This window comes from Hibiscus syriacus, unplaced genomic scaffold (assembly GCF_006381635.1).
Source record: "Hibiscus syriacus cultivar Baekdansim isolate YM2019G1 unplaced genomic scaffold, ASM638163v2 tig00110378_pilon, whole genome shotgun sequence".
NCBI classification, from domain to species: Eukaryota; Viridiplantae; Streptophyta; class Magnoliopsida; order Malvales; family Malvaceae; genus Hibiscus; species Hibiscus syriacus.
In genome coordinates, this window is record NW_024062712.1 from 112,361 (window position 1) to 134,573 (window position 22,213).

Consider the following 22,213-nt stretch of genomic DNA (forward strand, 5'->3'; position numbering starts at 1 on the left):
TCTTTGCTTATTAAGTTCTAGTGAAGCATGGTTCAATTTCAGGGCTGTATTATGTGTTATGGGAATGTTAAATTTAATTTAGCCAACTTATATAATCTCTTGGTTTAAATGTTTCTCTCTTTGGAGTGTGCTTGTAGGGTGTTTATCTTCAATCACAAATTTCTTGTTTTTCACATTCCAATGTTTTTTTCTTCCCTAAGATCCCAATATCCGGTATCACATTGGGCACCAATTATTCCAAAGTTGAGCTAGATCGGACTCAAATACATGGAAGAACATATTGAACTTTGATCATACCATTGTTTGACACATCTGTATTGGACATTCACAATTGAGTTGAAGACAGATACTAAAACTGCTCCTTACAGGTTTGTTACTTGATTTTAGATGTACGAGCTTGTAATTTTTAAGTTTGGATTTGGAATTTTAATGTCTTTAGAAGTCTTTGATGAACAAACAAATCTGTATACGTGTGATTATATCTAGCTAAGAGATACCACAACTTTGTAATACTCCATTTGACAATCATGAAATTATCCAAGTATTTTTATCAGAAAGAAAACTGAAACCACTTTTCCCAATTTGCAGCAAAAACACACCAAGCTTAAACAAACAATACAGTGCCCATAAAACATTCGACTTAAACAAACTTTACATCGAAAAATCACCTGAGAATATGTGGTTATTTGTTGACTAACACCATCACACCATCTTCATTTCTTGCTTTCCTTTGGTGATATTGGTTTCGATGCTTTTGAATGAGATGATTTACCAGTGATTGCTTTCTTCATCTTGGAAATTGAATGCTTCACTTTTGATCCAACCCCTGATAGTATGTTATTAGATTTCTTATGTTGTTTAATGCCAGACTCCTTCTTACTCTTTTCACCTCCCTCGCCTTCTTCATCTGTTTTTGCTTCTTCCTCAGGTGGTTCTTCATTGCTTACCTTTAGTTCCCTTTCTTCAATCACATTTTTATCTCCTTGTATTGTTTCTCTTGTGGATCTTTGGAGTAGGTCATATAATAATAGCTTAGCAGAATCTGCTGATTCTGAACATGTCTCTTGAGCAGTACCAGGTTCCAAATCTCCAACTAAAGCTTTGCCTGCGGTTCCAAAAGCTTCATCCTGCTGTTCTGTCAGAAACTGTTGCTTGCCAGTTGAATTTATTGTCTTTTTGCAGTCAATGGGGTCTTCCTTCCCTGGAATCTGTTTGTCAACTGTTACATTAGTGATATATCTAATAAGCTAGACATAGTATGTTACATAATGACTTATGTTTAGGCCCCATTAATGGACCTTGAAAAAGGTCAAGGGACCAGGTGATAAATAATTAAAGACTTCTTTTTAAAGCTATCTTAATGTAGATAAAGCTTCAAGTTGTTTCAATGCCTTCTAATCGTAATGTGCTCTCACTTTTCGTACTAGATTGTATTCTTACCTCTTCTCTTACTACTGGGGATTCATTCATGTCATCCTTCACAATTTTGTCTTCAGCAATGGTCTCTTTCCGGATGTTGTTGTCTGCATCGTCCTTTTGAGTTTCAGCAGAGGGCTGTTTGAAAATATATGATTCAATATTAAAAGATAGAGACAAGAAAAGAACAAGAGGATTACATATGTCTGGAACTAACCTTATTTTGGATTTCATATGTTGAGATTTTAAAGGTTTCATTTGTCTTATCTCCAGCAGGTTCATCTTCGTGGCTGCTATCTTCAAAATGAGAAACTGGGTCCTCCTTAAACTGTCATGTTTCTCCGAGCGTTAGCCGTTGTTGAGTTCATAAAATATACTATTTGGTTTAAATTAGTACTATCTAACCTTTGTATGTGGAGCCTGAATAACTATAGTTTCTTGCACCACAACAGTCTCTGGCTCCTTGTTTTCTTCCTTTTCCAAGCATATCTCACCTCTGGTCTTTGTGTCGGAAGTATTTTTATCTCGGGTTTCCACTTCCTTCAGTCTTTCTTGTTCCACTGGAGCTGGAGATTGCTTCTCTGGTTTCTCTGCTTGAAGAATTTGGGAAGCAGTAGTTTCGTCTTTTGTATCTCCCACAATCATGTCTTGAGCCACTTCTTCACCTAAACAGTTTGCTGCTATTTCTCCACTGCATTCAATTCCTCCTGGGTAGATCTCTTTGACATCTCTGACTTCAGCCTTTTGCGAGGACCCTGCAACTCTGTCCTGCAAATCAACTGGAACATGCTCCTTTCTAATCAAACTTGTTATCCCCGTGTTCTCAATGTGATCTAAATCCCTTGGAATCTGCATATCAGATGCCGTCTTAGTTATTTCCCTAGTCTGCTGAATGTATTCGAGTATTTGCTTTCCTTCCGCCACCGATAATTTTGTGCTTGATTCCTGATTAAAGATGAAACAAAGATCTGTTCAGATTTATGAAATCAAACCAAACTGTTTTATTTCCCTATTACAGGTTCGTTTGCATAAAATATTAGACAGTTTTGAAAGGAGGGTTCGTACTGTTGTGGTTTCAATCCTAACAACTGAAGGTTGGCCTTGTTCACCTTCAATTTGGTTTTCATTCATCTCATTTTCACTTGTCTTTTGAGCTCCTACGATGACCTGTTACCAATCAAAGCTTCAATATAATTGAAAAACAAGAACAAAAAGATGAACAAAGTTTAGTTTCAGTTTTCTGGCCTCTTCATCTGTCTTGTTTTCAATTCGTTCATCCTTAACTGCATCTTCTTGGGAGGCATCTTTTGTTAGCTCTTCTGAATGGGAAGTCGAATAAGATACGATCTGTTGATTTTTCCCAATTAGTTAGCAGTTATCAAAAAACAGGAGAATGAATTTGATTTTTCCAATTAGTTAGCAGTTAGCAGGTGGGATTTTAAGAGATGAAGCTGGCTCAGTACTAGGTTTTTTTCAAGAAGCTGCTGGTCCGGGTCCTCCTTTAATAGAATTAAAGGCCATTAAACAGGGTTTAATTTTCTTTGAATCTTCTCGTTGGTGTTACAAGAAACGTTTGATCATCGAGAGTGATAGTAAGTCGTCAGTGGAGTGGATTAAGAATTTGGATAAATGTCCAAGTTTGTATGTTACTATTTCTAAGGAAATTGCTGATAGGTTAAGAAACTTGGAGGGTTTTATTCGTTGGGTAGCTAGGCCAGCAAATGTAGAGGCAGACGGTTTAGCAAAGTCTGGTATTGCTAAGATTGGGAGTTGGTGTTTGGGCTGTTTTTCTTTTGGTTTACTGGTTTTCTTTTGTAGGGAGGTGAGCTTGGTTGTATTCACATACTATATACTAATCTTTTAGTAATAAAATTTGAGGTACTCTTTTCCTCCTTCCGATGATTATGAAACTCCTTAGGGCGTTTTAATAATCATGAAGGGGTTTTTTTACGAGGCCTCCTCTTCTTATAAAAAAAATGGGAGATGCGTGCAATTATTAAGGTTTCGAGCTTGTATTGCGTACCTCGCCTTTTGAAACTTCATTCAGTATGATCTCATTTCCTTCATTTGTTCTCTCGTGCAGATTTTCCTCACCTCCTGATGCATCAATTGCTTTGACAATATTCTTTTTGATTGCAGCATCTTCTGTTTCATTGTCAGAAGTGTTTTCATGCATCTCTGCGTTGAAATTTGAGGCTTCCTCGGTCTCTCCTGTTTCTTGTGGAATTTTCTTTGGACTCTCATTTTCGTTCGATTCTGTTTTATTTGTTTCATCCCCTTTGACATCAGAAGGCAATGCACAGGTTGTAATATGAAGGCGACTAATTTCACCTTCTGACACGGCTGCAGCTCCCTTTGTCTCATCCTTTTCTGTGCTTAACTCTTCTACTGTCTGTCCTCCATCAAAGTCTCTGCTTTTCATTTCTTCTTTCTTCATATTCTCTTCTTCAGGTTTGTCAACTTCATTGACAGTTTCGTTTTTATGCTTCTCTGAGGACAATGTGACTACAGGATTTGGAATTTGCTCCTCAGATTTCTCTGTTGGGATAGTCTGTAAAGAATCGTTATTTTCTACTGCAAGAGCTTCATCTCCCTGTAGCTGTTCCCTTTGTAAGGTCACATCATTATCATCATGTAAGAATTCTACTTCCTCCATTTTCTCACTTTCGATCTCCTCAGCTATACTTACTCTTACGCATTGCTCTTCCTTTGAATGTGGTGCAGAGTTTGGATTCTGCATTTGTCCTTCTGATTTATTTGCCGTGAGAGTCTGACCTGAAGATATTTCATCTTCTGTGACAGCTTCTAGTTTAACAGAGGTCTGTATTTGTGAGCATATCTCTACTGTTGTCCTTGTATCTGATGCATCTTCTTCAGTCTTGTCTTTTATGATTTCCACTTTGCTCATTTTCTCGTGTGTTGTCTCCTTGAAGCTTTCAACATCATCAGATGAGGATATCGTAGTTGAATCTTCCACCGATTTATTTAATGTTTTTCCTATACCATGTTCAACTACTTCCGGATAAGTCTCTTTGACATCTCTGACTTCAGCCTTTTGTGAGCATCCCACAACTCTTTCATGCAAATCTACCAGAACATGTTCCTCGACAACTGAACCTGTCATCTCCATGTTCTCAACGTGATCTGTTACTGTTGTGGTTTCAGCCCTGACAACTGAATCTTGGCCTGGATTCTTAACAACTCCATCTTCAATCTGCTTTTCAGTTATCTCGTTTTCACGTGTCTTTTGAGCTTCCACAATTAGCTGTTGTTGATCGAAACTTCAATATTGATATAGAAAAACAAGAACAAATACGATGAACAAAGTTTAGTTTCTGTTTCCTAACCTCTTCATACGTTTTTTCTTCAATAAGCTCATCCTTAAGTGCATCTTCTCCATCTTTGGTTGGTTCTTCCCATTGGTAAGTTGAATGAGATGCAACCTGTCGATTTTGCCAAATCGGTTAAGAGTTAAGACAATACAAAGGAGAATGAATACAAAATACATGCAGTTATTAAGGTTTTGAGGTAGTATTTCTTACCTCTTCTTTTGAAACTTCATTCAGTATGATTTCATTTCCTTCGTTTATTTTCTCAAACCGATTTGCTTCACCACCTGATTCATCAATTTCTTTGCGAAGATTCTCTTTGATTGCAGCATTTTCTGTTTCATGGAGTAATTCACTGTTGAGAGCCTTTTCATGTATCTCCATGTTGATATCTGAGGATTCTTCAATCTCTCCTGTTTGTTTTCGTATCTTCTCGAGACTCTCATCTTCTTTCAACACTGCTACAGCCTCCTTTATCTGATCTTTTTCTGTGCTTAGCTCTTCTACTGTCTTTACTCTTTCAGAGTCTCCATTTTTAATTCTTTCTTCCTTTATTTTCTCTTCTTCAGTCTTGTCAACTTCATTGATGGTTTCTTGCTTATGCTCCTCTGATGGCAATGTAACAACCAGATTTGGTATTTGCTCCTCAGGTTTCTCTTTTGGGATGGTCTGTGAAGAAGCATTATTTTCTACCACAAGAGTTTCATCCCCCTGAAGCAGTTCCTTTTGCAAGATTGCAACTTCTCCACTATCATCTCGTAAGAATTCTGCATCCTCCATTTTCTTGCTTTCTATCTTCTCAGCTTTATGATTTCCACTATCAGCAATCATTTCATCTTCTGCAACAGCTTCTACCTCAACAGAGCTGCCCTTCTGTGAGTATATCTCTACTGTTGTCTTTGCATCTGAAGCATACTCTTCTATCTCATACTTTATGATTTCCCCTTTGCTTGTTTTCTCATCTTCTTTCTCCTTCATTTCATGCTTCGACTCTTCACTAGTTATAGCAGAGGATGAAAAAATATGAAATTGATCTTCTGAGAAAGCTAGACAAGACGTAGTTTCTTCTTTTGTAAGTAAATGAAACTCGTTTAGCTCTTTTGTTTCTCCAGCTGACGAGTCTTCACAACTCTCTTCTTCAACCTTTACTGCTTCTTTCCTTTTTTCTTCCCCTAGCTTCTCAAAAGTGCTTATTGGCTCAATCTTCTGTGACTCCTCAGTTATTGAAGCCTGAACAACAACGGTTTCTTGATTGATAATAGCGTCAGACTCTTGAGGTCCTTCCTTTTCAAGAATTTCCACTTCCTTCACCTCTTCTTCATCATTGGTCTCAGTTCTATGCTTTAGGTTCTCAACAGGCAGTTCTGAAGTAAAAAATTGTTCATTTGATTCCTCCATTTGGAGAGCCTGAGTGTTATTCTTAGCATCATTAAGCTCCTTAATTGCTTCATTTTCCAAACATGTCTCTGCTGCTTTCTTTTCATCAAAAGGATTTTCTGAAATCTTCTCTGGAATTTCAGTATCACTTAATTTCTCCTCTTCTATCTGCTCAACCGAGCTTACATCTGCTTCCTTCTCCAGGGAAACCAATGGATAACTCTTAATCTCCTCCAGTTTATTAGTCTCTTGAGTCTGCTTACCAGTTATTTCAGCTCCCGTAACGACATCTAGATTTATGGTTACTTCTTCCTTTGTTTTTACATATTCTATCTCCTCACTTATGGCTCCAGCTCCATGCTCCCTTTCTGCAGAAGGCAATGTCGAAGATGTAGTTGGAATTTGCTCCTCTGGTTCATCATTTGGAATAACCTTGTCAGCAATAGTTTCTTCTTCTGGAACTGCTTTAAGTTCTCTTTGTTCTTCATTTGGCAAGGAAAGCAATGTGTAGGGAGACCTTTGAAGTTGCTCCTCTGGTTTCTCTTCCTGAAAAGTATTAGCTGAAGTACTATCATCTTTGGGAATAGTTTCAACTCTGGGGGGTATGTTATCAGACAACGGTTCAGGTACTCCTTCAATTTCAACTTTATCATCTTCCAGTTCTGCAGTTGTGCCATTATTAGCTTCAGCAATCTGATTTTCGGACATGTAAAACACATCTGGATCTCTCTGGATTACTTCTTCATCATTGTTGTTAGTTGGGACTTCGGGTGCCAAGTCGGAGGATCTTTCTTCTATCTGCACCTTCTCCACTTCTTCAGTCTCTTGATTAGCATCACTCTCAATATTTGCTAGACTCATCTTGGCTGAGCTGATATTTGATGTTTTTACGAGCTCCTTATTTACCTCTGTGTCGTTTAAGCTTGTCTCTGCTGTTTCTTCTGTCACAGCTTCACTATGACTCTTGTCTTGATTGAGTTTCAAGTTGTCGACAATCTCAACTTTTTCTTCTGCTTCTCTGTTTTTACTGTGCACATTTACAGGGTCTCCGGACTCTTCATCCTGTCTCCTTTCATCTAATTCTTTCGTAATGTGTGGTCCTTCTTTGTTGCTGGTTGAATTTTTCTCGTCCTCCGAGTTTTCAGCTTGTATCTGCTCTTCAGATTCTGCTGCTTCGATATGTTCAGTTGAGACTGCACTGTAGTCTTCAACCTGTGAATACATAATTAAAATGTTCGAGCATTTGACTTATAAAATGAGCTATTTGAATATAATTATTCATTTTGAATCACTTATATAACCTCATTAGTTCTTTCGTCTACTGATACTGGATGAAGTTCATTTGTGCTACTTTCTTCCTCAATGACATGTGCTTTAATATCTTCGCTACCATCTACTAGCTGCTAATATTAATATTTTTCATATCACATAAGAAATCTCCTTAAATAATCATATAGGTAAAATATTTACAAGTTTTCTTTACCTCTTCAGACAAGATTACAGCCTTGGTGACCTCATTCTTATTTTGTTCTCCATCAATACTGCCTTCAGCCTCCACTTTGTCTTTCAGTTCCTCTTTTATCTGTTCTTCAGTCTCTTGGTTCTGAACATCAGTTCTGGTTTTGTCATCTTGGCTTTTAGTGTGTTCAGGGAGTGTTTCCTTGCTTTGGTCTTCAGCCACAGGTTCCAAGTCAGATTTGTGCTTTTCTTCGAAAACTGGTGGTGCCAGCTCAACGATCTGTTTAAAATTAATACATTAGTTGATGGCTTGAGAAGCCTGTTACTTAAATGAAGAGAAACAATTAAATGGAGATTTGATAGTTTGCCCCCCTTATTTATTAGTTTTCAAGATAATTAATTGCAAGGAAATACATGAAATTATTAAGGTTTTGAGCTGGTTTTGCTTACCTCTTTTTTCAAAACTTCGATTACTGCGATTTCATTTGTTATGACAATTTTCTTTTCATTTGCAGCATCCTTAGTTTCAGCGAGTAATTGATTGTCAGAAGCCATTCCACATGTCTCCTTGTTGAAATTTAACACTTCCACGATCTCTCTTGTTTGTTCTTGAATCTTCTCCAGACTCTCATCTTCTTGTGGTTCTGTTTCCTCTGTTTCATTTCCTTCAACCTCAGAAGGCAATGTAGAGGCTGCAGTATGTAGGTTAACTGCTGAGGTCTCACCTGGGAGAATGTGAACTGCCGCTGCTCCATCTTCCATGGAACCTTGAAGCTCTCTTGTGCACTCTGATTGTGTGATTTTCCCATCTTCAAATGATTCTGCTTCTCTTATTTTCGTTTCTTCTGTAACAGTTCTGTGCTCCTCCGATTCCTTGGGCATAACCTGACAAGTATTTGTTTCACCTTCCAATGTTTCTTCAGGCTCCCTTGTCTCATCCTTTTCTGTGCTTTTCTCTTCTACAGCCTCTTCTCCATGGGAGTCTCCATTTTTCATTTCTTCAGTTTTGTCAACATCATTGATTGTTTTGTGCTTATGCTCCTCGGAAGGCAACGTGACAGAAGGCTTTTGAATTTGCTCCTCGGGCTTCTCTGACAGGATATTTGGAGCAGAAGCATTGTCAATGTTATCTTCTGCAAGAACTTTATCCTCCTGATGCAGTACCTCTTGTGTTGCCTTTTTGTATAAAGAACCTTCTCCAATCTTGTGTTTTATTCCAGCATCATCCTGTATCTCTTCTATCTTCTCAATTGGGGGTGCAGTTCTCATCTCTTCATCCTCAGAAAACAATGTTTGAGTAGAGCTTTGAAGTTGCTCCTCCGATTTCTCTTCTGGAAAAGTATTAGTAAAACTGTCATCATCTTTGAGAATAGTTTCAACTCTTTGAGATGTGTGATCGGACAATGTTTCAGGTACTACTTCAGTTTCTTCAACCTCTTCGGCTTCCAGTTCTGCTGTTAGGCTTTTCTTGAAGGGTTCACTCTTTGTCCCTATGAGCTCATGATTCTGGTTTAGTTGATCCACCTTTTGCGCACTTAGGCCATTCTCAGCTTCAGCAGGCTGATCTTTAGCTGTGTAGAACTCATCAGGATCTCTCTTGATTACCTCTACTTCATCGTTGTTGCTACTTAGGACTTTGGGTGCCGAGTCAGAGGATATTTCTTCTAGTTGCACCTTCTCCACTTCTTCAGTCTCTTGATTAGCATCACTCTTAATATTTTCTAGACTCATCTTGGCTGAGCTGATATTCGATGTGTTTACAAACTCCTTATTCACCTCCATGTCGTTTAAGCTTGCCTCTGCTCTTTCTTCTGCCATAGCTTCACTATTACTCTCTCCATAACCTAGTTTCAAGTATTCGATAATCTCAACTTTCTCTTCTGCTTCTCTATCTTCACCGTGCACATTTACAGGGTCTACGGACTTCTCATCCTGTTTCCTTTCATCCAGTTCTTTCGTAATGTGTAATCCTACTTTGTCATTAGTTGAATTTTCTTCAACCTCTGAGTTTTCTGCTTGTATCTGCTCTTCGGACTCGGCTTGCTGGATACATTCGGCTGAGACTGCACTGTAGTCTTCCACCTGTAAATACATAGTTAAACGATTGAGCATTTGACATATAAAAAGAGCCATTTGAATATAACTATTAATTATGAACTACTATTATGACCTCGTTAGTTGGTTCATCTGCGTTCAATACTGGATGAATTTCATTTGTGCTACTTTCTTTATCCATGAAATTTTCTTTAATGTCTTCACTACCATCAGCTTTCTCAACTTCCTTATCAACCTTCCAAAAATGAATATTTTTCAATTAACATAAAGAAATCTGCTTAAATAATCATGCAGGGAAAAGATTTCCAAGTGTTCTTTACCTCTTCAGACAAAATGACAGCCTTGGTAACCTCATTCATATTTTCTTCTCTGTTAATACTGTCTTCATCCTCTAGTTTGTCTTTCAGTTCCTCTTTGATCTGTTCTTCAGTTTCTTGATTTGGAACATCAAGGCTAGTTGCATAATCTCGGCTCTTGGTGTTTTCAGGGATTACTCCCTTGCGCTGGTCTTCCATCACTGATTCTGTTTCGGATTTTGGCTTTTCTTCGAAACCTGGTATTGCTACATTCTGTTTGAAATTGATACATTAGTTGAGGGATCAAGAAATACGCTACTTAAACGAGGAGAACAAATTGAATGGTGATATGAACAATTAGATAAGGTTGGACATTATTTGCAACAATTGAATGGTAATATGAAACTATTAATGGTATGGGCTGGTTTTATTTACCTCTTCTTTTGAATCTTCATTTGCTTTGATTTCATTTCCTTCTTCTGTTTTTTCGCACTTATATCCTTCACCTCCTGTCTCATCTTTCGCTATGATAATTATCTTTTCGTTTGCAGCATCATCGGTTTCACTGAGTAATTCAAAAGGCTTTTTACATGTCTTGTTGAGATTTGAGGTTTCCTCCATTTCTCCTGTTTGTTCCTGGATCTTCTTGGGACTCTCGTCTTCTTTCAATTCTGTTTCTGTTGTTTCTTTTTCTTGGACCTCAGAAGGCAGTGTAGAGGCTGTAGCATGAAGGTTATCTGCTGACGTCTCATCTGGGAGAATATGAACTGCAGTTGCTCCAACTTCCAAGGCACCATGAAGCTCCCTTGTGCACTCTGATTGTGGATTTTTTTCATCTTCAAATGATTCTGATTCTTTTATTTCTTCCGTAATTGGTCCATGCTCCTCTGATTCCTCTGCTATATGCCGACTATTATTTGTTTCACCTTCCAACACTGCTTCGGGTTCATCATTTTGAAGGCCAGCAATAATTTCTTCTTCTGAGACTGTTTTAAGCTCTCTTTGTTCTTCATTCAGCAAGCATGCCTCTTCTACTAACTTTCTGTAAGAAGAATCCTCTCTACTCTCGTGTTCTATTCCTGCATCATTCTGTATCTCTTCTTCAATCTTTTCAATTCGGTGTGCAGTTCCGATCTCTTCATCCTCACAAAGCAATGTGTGGGTAGAACTTTGAAGTTTCTCCTCCGATTTCTCTCCTAGAAAAGTATTAGTTGAACTGTCTTCATCTTTGAGAATAGTTTCAATTCTTTGAGATGTGTAATCTGGGGATGTTTCTGGTACTCCTGTTTCATCAACGTTATCAGCTTCCAGTTCTGCTGTTAGGCTTTTCTTGGAGGGTTCACACTTTGTCCCTATGAGCTCATGATCCTGGTCTAATTGATCCACATTTTGCATGCTTAGGCCATTCTCAGCTTCAGCAGTCTGATCTTTAGCTGTGTAAACCTCATCGGCATCTCTCTTGGTTACCTCTTCATCATTGTTGTTAGTTGAGACTTCGGGTGCCAAGTTGAAGGATATTTCTTCTAGCTGCACCTTCTCCACTTCTTCAGTCTCTTTGGACTTGGCTTCCTGGATACACTGAGTTGAGACTGCACTGTAGACTTCCACCTATAAATACATAGATAAAGTTGTTGAGATTTTGATACACAGAGACAACTATTTCAACATAACTACTCATTATGAACTAATGATATGACCTCATTAATTTCTTCGTCTCCGTTTGTTACCGGATGAATTTCATCTGTGCTACTTTCTTTCTCCATGACATATTCTTCAATGCCTTCACAACTCTCGGCTTTCTCAACTTCCTTATCAACCTTTCAAAAATGAATATTTTCAATTAACATAATTAAATCCCCTTAAATAACGATGTAGGAAAAATATTTATATGTCCTTTACCTCTTCAGACAAAATGACAGCCTCGGTCTTATATGCGTTTTGGTCTCTGTTAATAATTTGTTCATCCTCCGGTTTGTCTTTCAGTTCCTCTTTTATCTGTTCTTCAGTTTCTTGATTCTGAACATCAATGCTGGTTTTGTCATCTTGGCTCTTGCTGGATTCAGGGAATGTTTCCTCACTCTGGTCTTCAGCCAATTGTGCAGATTCAGATTCGAAAGCCTTTTCATGTATCTCTGTACTGAAATCCGAAGCTTCCTCAATCTCCTGTGTTTGTTCTGGAATCTTTTCAGTACTCTCTTCTTCTTCTTCCAATTCGATTTCCTTCCTTTCATCTCCTTGGACCTCAGATGGAAATGTAGTGGTTGTAGGATGAAACTGATTTGTTGGCAATGTATCAACAGGATCTGGAAGATCGTCGGGTTTCTCTCTTAGGATCACCTGAGAAGAAGCTTCGTCATCTACTGCAAGTGCTTCATCCTCTCGAAGCCTGTCCTTTTGCAAGGATGCATCTTCATCTGGTTTTCTCTCACTTTCTATCATCTCAAATGATATTGTACTTTCACATTCTTCTTCTTTTGATGCAGTGGTCAGATTCAGAACTTGTTCGTCTGATATCTTTTCAGCAAGAGTCTCAACACCTGTCGTTTCATCTTCTCCAACCACTTCTAGTTCAACAGACCTTTCCATTTGTGAGCATATCGCTAATCTTGTCTTTGTATCCTTGGCATCTTCTTCAATCTCATCTTTTATAACTTCCTCTTCTATTGTTTTCTCATCTTTTTCGACAGCATCCTTTTTAGCATCATCAAGCTCAAGCAGCTCTTCTTTCTGTAGGGATAGCTCCATTGCTGTCTCCTCAGCAGCAGAACTTTCTGAAATCTTTTCTTCAACTGTGCATATATTTTCTTCATCCTTTTCCCTTGAAACCAATGTAGGGCTGGTAGTCCGCTCCTCTGATTGATCATCTGAGATAATCTGCTCACCAGTTACTTCATCTCCTATAGCAGCATCTAGCTTTGTTTGTTCTTCTTCCTTTGTTATGCCATATTTTATCTCCTCACTTGTGGCTCCAGTTCCATGCTCACTTTCCTCAGAAGGCAATGTCGAAGATGCAGTTTGAATTTGCTCCTCTGGTTCATCATTTAGAGGGCCCTGGTCGGAAATAGTTTCTTCTTCTGAGACTGCTTTAAGCTCTCTTTGTTCTTCATTTGACAAGCATGCCTCTTCTATCGTCTTTGTTTCAGAAGAATCTTCTTCACTCTCATGTTCTGTTTCAGCATCCTTCTGTGTCTCTTCTTCAATTTTCTCAACTGGGTTTTCAATTCTGATCTCTTCATCCTCAGAAAGCAATGTGCAAACTGAAGTTTGGATTTGCTCGTTGGGTTTCACTTCTAAAACAGTATTAGGAGGACCAATGTCATCAATTTTCCCCAGTCCATCAGTGTTTGAAGTTTTGGAGGCTTCACTTTTTGTCTCTACAAGCTCATGATCCATGTTTAGTTCATCCGCCGTTTCTGCTATTAGGCCTTTGTCAGCTTCATCAATCTGAACTTCAGGCGTATGAAATGCATCGGGAGCTCTTTTGATTACCTCAGCTTCATCCTTGTCTGAAGTTTCCACATTAAGATTCTGATTTTGCACATCATCATTGTCATTAGTTTGGACATCAGGATCAAATCCAGAGGGTATCTCTTCAAGCTGTACATTCTCTACTTCAGTCTCTTGATTAGCATCACTCTCAACAATTTCTGGATTTGTCTCGACTGAGCGGATATTCAATGCTTTTGAATTCTCGTCTGCATCGTTTAAGCTCGTCTCTGCTCTTACTTCTGTTACAGCTTCAATACAACTCGCTTCATGACACTGTTTCGAGTAATGGATAATCTCAGTTTTATTTTCTGCTTCTCGATCTTCACTGTGCACACTTACAGGATCTCCGGATTCTTCATCCTGTCTCGTTTCTTCTAATTCTTTGATGATGTGGGATGCTTCTCCGTCATTGGTTGAATCATCTTCGACCTCCAAGTTTTCTGCTACTATCTTCTCTTTGGACTCGGCTTCGTTGAGACATTCATTTACCGAGTTGTAGTCTTCCTCCTGACAATACATCCATTTGAGACATAGAAAGCAAGGTTGCTTATAAGATTGAATCTCTTGCATGATTGAACAATGAAAATGATCAAATTGAACTGTTATCTGTTTTCACATCTTTAATTTGATTTTGTTTCTTCAGAAGATTAAAGAAATGAAAAGAGTAATTATTCGCTAACCTTTGCATTATCATTCATGATAATCACCCCAGGAATTTGAACTTTTCCTATTTCACTATCTTCCTTCAAGCTTTCTGTTTCTTCCAAGCTCTTAGCTAAATTCTCTTCTTTGATAACATTTTTATCATCATTACATGTACCCACGGTTTCTCCCAAATCCGTGGCTTCGTCTAACGGCTTTCCATCTTCATTTTGCTGTGTTTTCAGTTTTAAATCTGATGATTTTTCATCTTGCAGAGTTTTTGCTTTGGAAGAATTTGTTTGATTGTTCTGTTCGCTATGTTCTTCCCCAGTAGAGATATTGGTGACCTCAACATTAGGTTCCTTCACCAACTGTTCCTTGACTTCATGTCTGCTCTCATTTCCAGTATCTTCAGGCTCTACTTTAGGGACATCTAATTGTGGATTATGCTCATTTTGCATTAACTTCTCATCTGTTTCTTGAGACAGCAGAATTTCGGAGTGCTCATACAGATCCCGATATTTTTCCGAAGTTTCAGCAGATATTTTCCTTTCTTCAATGAATGTGGGCTCATATTCCTTCACTTCATATCCTAATATTTCTTTCAAAGGAATCTCCTCTTCATTCATAAATGATCGATCCTCACTTCCTCCATGTGGAACTTTGTCCTGAACTGCATCTATTTCTCGAGGAATTTCTGTGTCCTTCTCAGTTGTTGATTTCACATTCATTTCAGCACTGTATACACCGATCCCTTCAAGTTGAGTTGTTTCTAGGCTCCTCTCTTTGACAACAACAACATTATTTCTTTCATTCTTTTCTTCATCTGCTTCAGCTCCCTTTATGTTTGTTTCTTCTGTTTCTGCAGCACATGATATTTGGGTTTCCTCTTCAGTGTCATTTTTGGACTCTTCGAGCTCAAATGAAGAACTACAGACGCTGTCATCCACTTTGATTGGTGTTATTTCTTCTTTAGACTCCTTTACAATATCAAACAGATTAGGATCATTATTTGACTTTGCTGTTTCTTCTATAGAGTCCATTTCCTCAATGACCGAGTTACTAGCCTGTAAAACAATTGAATGTATAAGTTGATGGAAGATCGAGCTCAGAATCATAAGTGCAAAAGGTTAAATATTATTGAGTCATAATGTCCCTACCTCTATTATGGACACCATTGCTGCAGTATTATCTTCTTTTGCTTTTTCTTTCATCATATGTTCAATTAGTGTTGTCTCACCCTCGTTATCTTCCTCATCTAGAATCTGTTTTTCAGCAATCTCAACTGTTTCATCCAGTTCCATCTTTTCACAGACCTGAACAAAAAATATATTGAAAGACCGGTCAATCATGGAGGTTTTAAGCTTTCAACATAATCTCAAGAACGAGGCTCTTCAAAAAAAATTTAAGTTGTCTGAACCTTACCTCAACTTCAGGTGATTTCAGTGAGTCATCTGTGACAGCACATTCTTCCATTGTGATCAACGTTGGACCTTCATGAACCTGCATGATGAATAAGGTGTACAAGTATTAACAATTACAATAATCTGAAAGAGTTTAAAAAAATTTTCAGAGAAGATTGAAACCAAGTTAGAAATCATTCATGCTCTAAATTTAGACCTCATTTGTTTCTTCCTGTTTTAAATTATCTTCTACGTTCTCCATGGCATCCATTGGTTCAGGTTTCTCTGTGTCGAAATCTTCCAACTCCTGCAGTATCTCCTCTCCTTTGTTCTCTAAAGGTTTATTTTCCACTGGTTCTGGGAATATATGCTCTGGATAGCACATATCTCGGCTTTGACAAGCCTTAGAGACATCATCACTATCTTCTTCCTTTTCCTTGGATGCACCGATTGCTTCATGGATTTGTTCTTTGGGTTGAACATCATAGAACTCATGCTGCTTTTCATGCTCATTTTCTTCTAGTTGTCCAATTGATGAATCAGCAACATGTATATCATCAGCATTCTTGTTTGAAATCTCAGCTTCCACAGTTTTGATACTTTCATTAACTTCAATTTGCATGTGGTCGGTTGGTGAGTCTTCCCTCCCTTCTCCCTCAGATCTCTCTTCAAGGTCTGCAATTGATGTTGCTTCTTCGATATTTGTGCTTGTTTCTACACTTTCACCCGAGATGGTAGTATTGACCATCTCAGAAACTACGTTCAAAGGACATACATGCTTCTCCTTTTCTGGTTCATTCTTTTGCTGGAAGCTCTCCAGGATTTCTTCCTGACTCTCCTGTACTAAATCGACATTTTCTGCATCGATAATGCTTCCTTCAGGCATCAGAACATTAGATTCCTCATCCCTTTTCATTTCATCTAATACCTCTGTTTCCATTGGCAGCTCCTTGTCTGTGTCCAGTACAACTTTCACATCCACTGCAACCTTTTCCAAGTGCTCGTACAGATCCTGATCTTTCTCCGAAGTCTCATCAGTTATTTTCCTCTCTTCGATGGGTGTGGCCTTGTATTCTTCTGGAGGGATGGTAGAGTGTTCCTTAACTTCGTCTACCAGAACTTTTTCCAACTGAATCTCCTTTTTGTTCGGCTCTACATTATCTTGTCTTCCTGAATTAGGAACTTCATCCTGCATTCCATCATCTTTTTGGGGTTCGGAAATCTCCAAGTTCTTATTGCATGTTATAGAGGAGTCCATTGAATTCACTTCAATGTTGGAACTGTTTACATTGACCCCTTTATGTTCAGTTGTTGCCTTGCCGATCTCTTCAACAGTAATGATGTTATGTATCTCATTCTTTTCCCCTTCTGCTTCTGCTTTATCTTCATTTACATTTGTTTCTTTTTCAGAGTCCTTCCCAGACTCCTCAAGCTCAATCAATGAGCTATGGACATAGTCTTCCTTCACTTCAATTGGTATTGTTTCTTCTTTCGACTCTTTTCCATTGGAAGGACTAGGATTGTTATCTGGCTCTGTGGTTTCCTCCATTATACAGTCTGTTTCTTCAACGTTTGAATTGCCAACCTGTAAAATAATTGAGTTTGTAAGTTGACGATGAATAATGGTTCGAAAGGAGAATAACTTTTGGAATAATCAACTTCTTTTAATAGCTGACCTCTTCGGTGAACTTCATTGAACTACTTTCAACTTCTTTCATGCTTTCTTTCACAGTTTTAACACTAGTTGATGAGTTGGTGATGTCAGCTATCAGATATTCCTTCGTTTCTGGACTTTCTTTCATAGTACCTGAAGCTGTTATTTCGTATACTTTATGGACCTGCATTAAAAAAACACAATTTCAACTTAACCATGACAAAGTACTAGAAGGTAACAGATCAGATTAAACAAGACCAAACTTGAACCAGGATAAAGCAAAAAACTTTGTTAATGCACAGCTGTTTTGATGTCGTATAAGACAGACCAGGTATTCTCTTATGTTATGGGTGTGCATGGGCGTGCTAATACTGATTGGTTATTTCATGTCTTTCAATGGAAGTTCGAGGTCGGAAATTCCGAACGAGTCATATAATTTTCTTACCCTTTTCGGTGTAGTCTGATCTTTGTTATCTTCCTCTAGAACTTGTTTTTCAGCATTTTCAACAGTATCATTTGTTTCCAGCTTTCTGCAGACCTGAATGAAAATGGAAAATATATCGAAAGACCAGTTAAACATGAAGTTTTCAGCTTTCAACTTAACCTCAAGAACAAGGCCACAAAATTTTTAATGTCTGAACCTCACCTTTACATCAGGTATCTCTTCTTTTTCTCCTCCTTTAATGGATTTCAGTGAGTCATCTATGATTGCACATTCTTCCTTTGGACCGTCATGAACCTGCATGAAGAACAAGTTGCACTTTTATGAACAATTACAGATGATCTCTCCTTTTTTTTCACATGCTTTTAACGAAAAGATTGAAATTGAGTTGGTATTCTCAAGAACTATACCTCTTCTATGTTCTCTGTGGCATCTGCAGCACAATCTCCTAATTCTTCTTGTATCCCCTCTTGTTTGTTCTCTAAAGCTTCATTGGTCTCTGCAAAGTTTTGGGAGTCCAATAGATAAACCTCTTTTACGAACATCGTGTTTTTGTTGTCCATTTTGTTTGTTTTGGGTTTCAAATTCGTTGTTGTTGCTGCATCTGGGAGTGTATGCTCTGGATTTGTTCTATCGCGGCTTTGACATGCCTTGGAGACATCATCACTATCTTCTTCCTTTTCCTTGGATGCATGGACTTGTTCTTCGGATTCAACATCAGAGAACTCATGCTGCTTTTCATGCTCATTTTCTTCTAGTTGTCCAATTGATGAATCAGTAACATGTATATCATCAGCATTCTTGTTTGAAATCTCAGCTTCTACAGTTTCACCAGAGATGGCAGTGTTGACATACTCAGAAACTACGTTCAAAGGACATACAGGCTTCTCCTTTTCTGGTTCATTCTTTTGCTGGAAGCTCTCCAGGTTTTCTTCCTTCGATATTTCTTCCTGACTCTGCCGTACTAAATCGACATTTTCTGATTTGATAATGATTCCTTCAGGCATGGGAACATTAGATTCCTCATCCCTTTTCATTTCATCTAATACCTCCGTTTCCATTGGCAGCTCCTTGTCTGTGTCCAGTACAACTTTCACGTCCACTGCAACCTTTTCCAAGTGTTCATACAGATCCTGATCTTTCTCCGAAGTCTCATCAGTTATTTTCCTCTCTTCGATGGGTGTGGACTTGTATTCTTCTGATGGCATGGTAGAGTGTTCCTTAACTTCGTCTAACGGAACTTCTTCCAACTGAATCTCCTTGTTGTTCAGCTCTACATTATCTTGTCTTCCTGAATTAGGAACTTCATCCTGCATTCCATCATCTTTTTGGGGTTCGGAAATTTCCAAGTTCTTATCGCATGTTACGACGGAGTCCGTTGAATTCACATCAATGTTGGCACTGTTTACATCGATTCCTTTATGTTCAGTTGTTGCCTTGCCGATCTCTTCAACGGTAACGATGTTATGTATCTCATTCTTTTCCCCTTCTGCTTCTGCTTCTGCTTCATCTTCATTTACATTTGTTTCTTTTTCAGAGTCCTTCACTAACTCCTCAAGCTCAATCAATGAGCTATGGACATGGTCTACTTTCCCTTCAATTGGTATTATTTCTTCTTTTGACTCCTTTGCGTTGGAAGGACTATGATCATTAGGACTATGATCATTATCTGGCTTTTCTGTTTCCTCTATAGAGTGCATTTCTTCAATGTTCGAGTTGATATCCTGCAAAAGAATTGAGTCCATAAGTTCAACAACGAATGACAGTTGGAAAGGAAATAGTTGTCAGACATAATCAACTTCCATTAATAACTGACCTCTTCGGTTGACTTCATCGGCTTGCTTTCACCTTCTTTCATGCTTTCTTTCACAGTTTTATCACTAATTGGCGAGTTGGTGATGTCGGTTATCGGATATTCCTTCGTTTCTGGATTTTCTTTCACATTACATGTAGCTGTTATTTCGTATTCTTCATGGACCTGCGTGAAAAAACACAATTTCAACTCAACCATGACAAAGTACTGGAAAGTAACATATCAGATTAAACAAGACTGAACTTGACGCAAGACAGAGCAAAAATCTTCTCTAATGCACACTCGTTTCGATCTGGTTTAAGACAGTCCAGGTCTGCCCTTATGTTATGGTGTGCATGCGTGTGCAAATAGTTCGGAAATTCTGAACAAGTGAGAAGTTCAAAGATCAGTGGGTCATATAAGTTACCTCTTTTATGGACATTGTGGCTGCAGTATTCTCTTCTTCAGATTTCTCATCCATCGTCTCCGTTTTATAATCTTCTAAATCCTCTTCTTTGTATTCTAAAACTTCATTGCGTTGTGAACATTTTTCAGTGTCCACGACGTAAACCTCTTTTACAATCTCCTCATGCGTTTGACTAGTTTCCGGTTTCAAATCTATTATTGCTGCTGCTGCTGTGAATATATGATCCGGATTTGTGCTATCTCTGCTTTGGCTTGCTTCGGAGACATCTTCACTATCTTCTTCCTTCTCAGATTCACCAACTGCTTCATTACCTTGTTTTTCGGGTAGAACGCCGGAGAACTCATGTGGCTTTTCGTGCTCGTTTTCCACTGGTTGTCCAACTGATGAATCTGTAACATGTGAATCATCAGCATTCTTGTTTGAAATCTCTACTTCCACAGTTTCAATAATCCCAAAATCAGGGGCTTGCGTGATGGAATTCTTACCTTCTAGGCCATCATTTTCTCCATTGGTGCATTTGATCACTTCATTGGAGACTTCTTCAACCTTTTCATCGACTCCAGGTTCATCCATACAAGCAATTTCCTCGCTTTCAGCTACCGTTTCAGTTAAGGTCTCTCCGAGGCTATCGAAAACGATTTGATCCTTTCCTTCTTCGGCTGGCAGCTTCTCCGGTTTGGTGTCTTCAACTTCATTAACTTGATCAATGCAACTGGCCCCAGTAACTGTTTCTTTAGCATCCTTCAAGCTTTCAACTGTTGCCTCATGAGAATCCATTGAAGCTTGTTTCTTGAGTTCTTCGCCACCATCAGCTGTGTCGCCCATTTCAATTCCAACTTCTTCCTCGATCCAAACCACCATCTTTACTTCATCCTCTGGTCTCTTCTCTGCTTTAAATGGAGTACTAACAACCTCAATGTGATCTAACATTCCACAGGTCTCACTGGCAACCTTGGAAATCTCAGGTGACATAGAAACACTTTCACCCTTGGCGATTCCATGATTGCCTTCATCGACAAAATCTGGCGTTTCGATGCCATTATTACTCGTCGAGACTTCCAGGGTCAACTGCTTGCCCTCCTCTTCTGTTTTCTGCATGAACAAAAAATAGTTTTTTCTTTTATTTGTTGATAATAAAAAGAGTTATTTGCAACGACATGGTAGAAACCCGTTATTTTTATTATCTGGAAGAATCAATTTTGGTAACATCATTAAATTCGGTAAGCTTATCCATTTCTTGGATTTTTTCCCCCTTTCATTTGAACTATTCTTCAAAAGGACTTTCAAATAATAGTGATATTGAAGCTATTGGCTGTTGATAACACTTGCCAATTTTGAACACGAATTATTAACATGTCAAAGAAATTTATAAAATCATAACATGAATACTGAACGAATATCCGAATCCGAATAGTTAGTGTTAGGTACCTATCTTAGCCTAGTTCTGGGAAGTAAAATAAAATTACCAAACTTGACTCGAGTTATATGTCGAGTACGGATGTGTTGTGTTAAATTTGTATTCCATATTTTCCTTGTATTGGGACCAACTAATTTGATACAGATCTAAAGACTATAATACCTCGTAGTGCTACTCGGATCTAAAAATATAAGCTTGTTACAGTCTTTTAAGCTGATCAAAAGGTAGTAATTCTTCATCACTCAACATATATTAATGGATAAAGAAAGATCTCAGAGATCATCCAGTTTTATGTTTTTCATGACCATCCAAAACTTGAAAAAAATTGTGATTTTAAAGATCAAACTGATCATCAATCAACAATTACTGGAAGACATGGAGAATAAACATCAAGCATATTATGTCAGATGAAAGAATTATACCACCATGGAAATGGGTTCTGCAATTATCACTGCCTCAGTTGCCATTTTTTCCTGCAGGAGTTACGGTATTCGAGTTCAGTAACACTAACGAAAATTTCCCATGAGTTTGAACATTCTTTAAGTGTGGATCATGCAAGATGAAAGAACTTTACCAGCATGGAAATAGGTTCTTGAATGATCACTGCTTCGGTTGTGATTTTTTCCTGCAGAAGTAATCGAATTTGAGTTGAAGAACACTAGAGAAACTGTCTACGATTTCTAAACATTCATAAACTATGATGCATAGAAGATAAAAGAAAAACTTTACCGCCATAGAAACGGGTTCTTGAATGATCACTGCTTCAGTTGCCATTTTTTTCTTGCAGAAGAATAATCGAATTTCGAGTTCGAGAATACTAAAGAAAACTACCTATGATTTTAAGCATTCATAACCATGAAATGCTGGATGATTGCTTATATATACATGTACATATATATGTATACGCATATAAATTGATCTTCTGATAGAGAGGCATACTGTTCAAGGTAAAGGCTTATAAGCTGACAAATGCAACTTGGAATTTGCTGATATAGATGCTGAGTTGGCCATTGGAC

General features: G+C 38.2%; 1 protein-coding gene across 1 annotated transcript; it reads right to left on the bottom strand.

Moving 5' to 3' along the window:
- Positions 1–490: 490 nt before the first annotated feature.
- LOC120121676 (titin-like) lies at positions 491–21,986 on the bottom strand. The gene is made up of 31 exons (XM_039140984.1): positions 21,927–21,986; positions 21,772–21,822; positions 21,620–21,670; positions 20,266–20,872; positions 19,781–20,169; positions 19,378–19,539; positions 17,972–19,285; positions 17,766–17,858; positions 17,565–17,657; positions 17,142–17,303; positions 15,940–17,050; positions 15,683–15,819; positions 15,488–15,565; positions 15,223–15,378; positions 14,101–15,129; positions 12,807–13,927; positions 11,831–12,776; positions 11,629–11,748; positions 10,367–11,539; positions 9,956–10,204; positions 9,751–9,870; positions 8,031–9,662; positions 7,606–7,860; positions 7,424–7,522; positions 6,249–7,334; positions 4,959–6,206; positions 4,764–4,859; positions 4,568–4,681; positions 1,822–2,361; positions 1,441–1,554; positions 491–1,208 (listed from the first exon to the last, which is right to left on the bottom strand). The coding sequence occupies exons 1-31, from the start codon at positions 21,969–21,971 to the stop codon at positions 714–716; spliced, it is 14,886 nt and encodes a 4,961-aa protein (XP_038996915.1). The 5' UTR covers positions 21,972–21,986; the 3' UTR covers positions 491–713.
- Between the last annotated feature and the right edge of the window lie 227 nt (positions 21,987–22,213).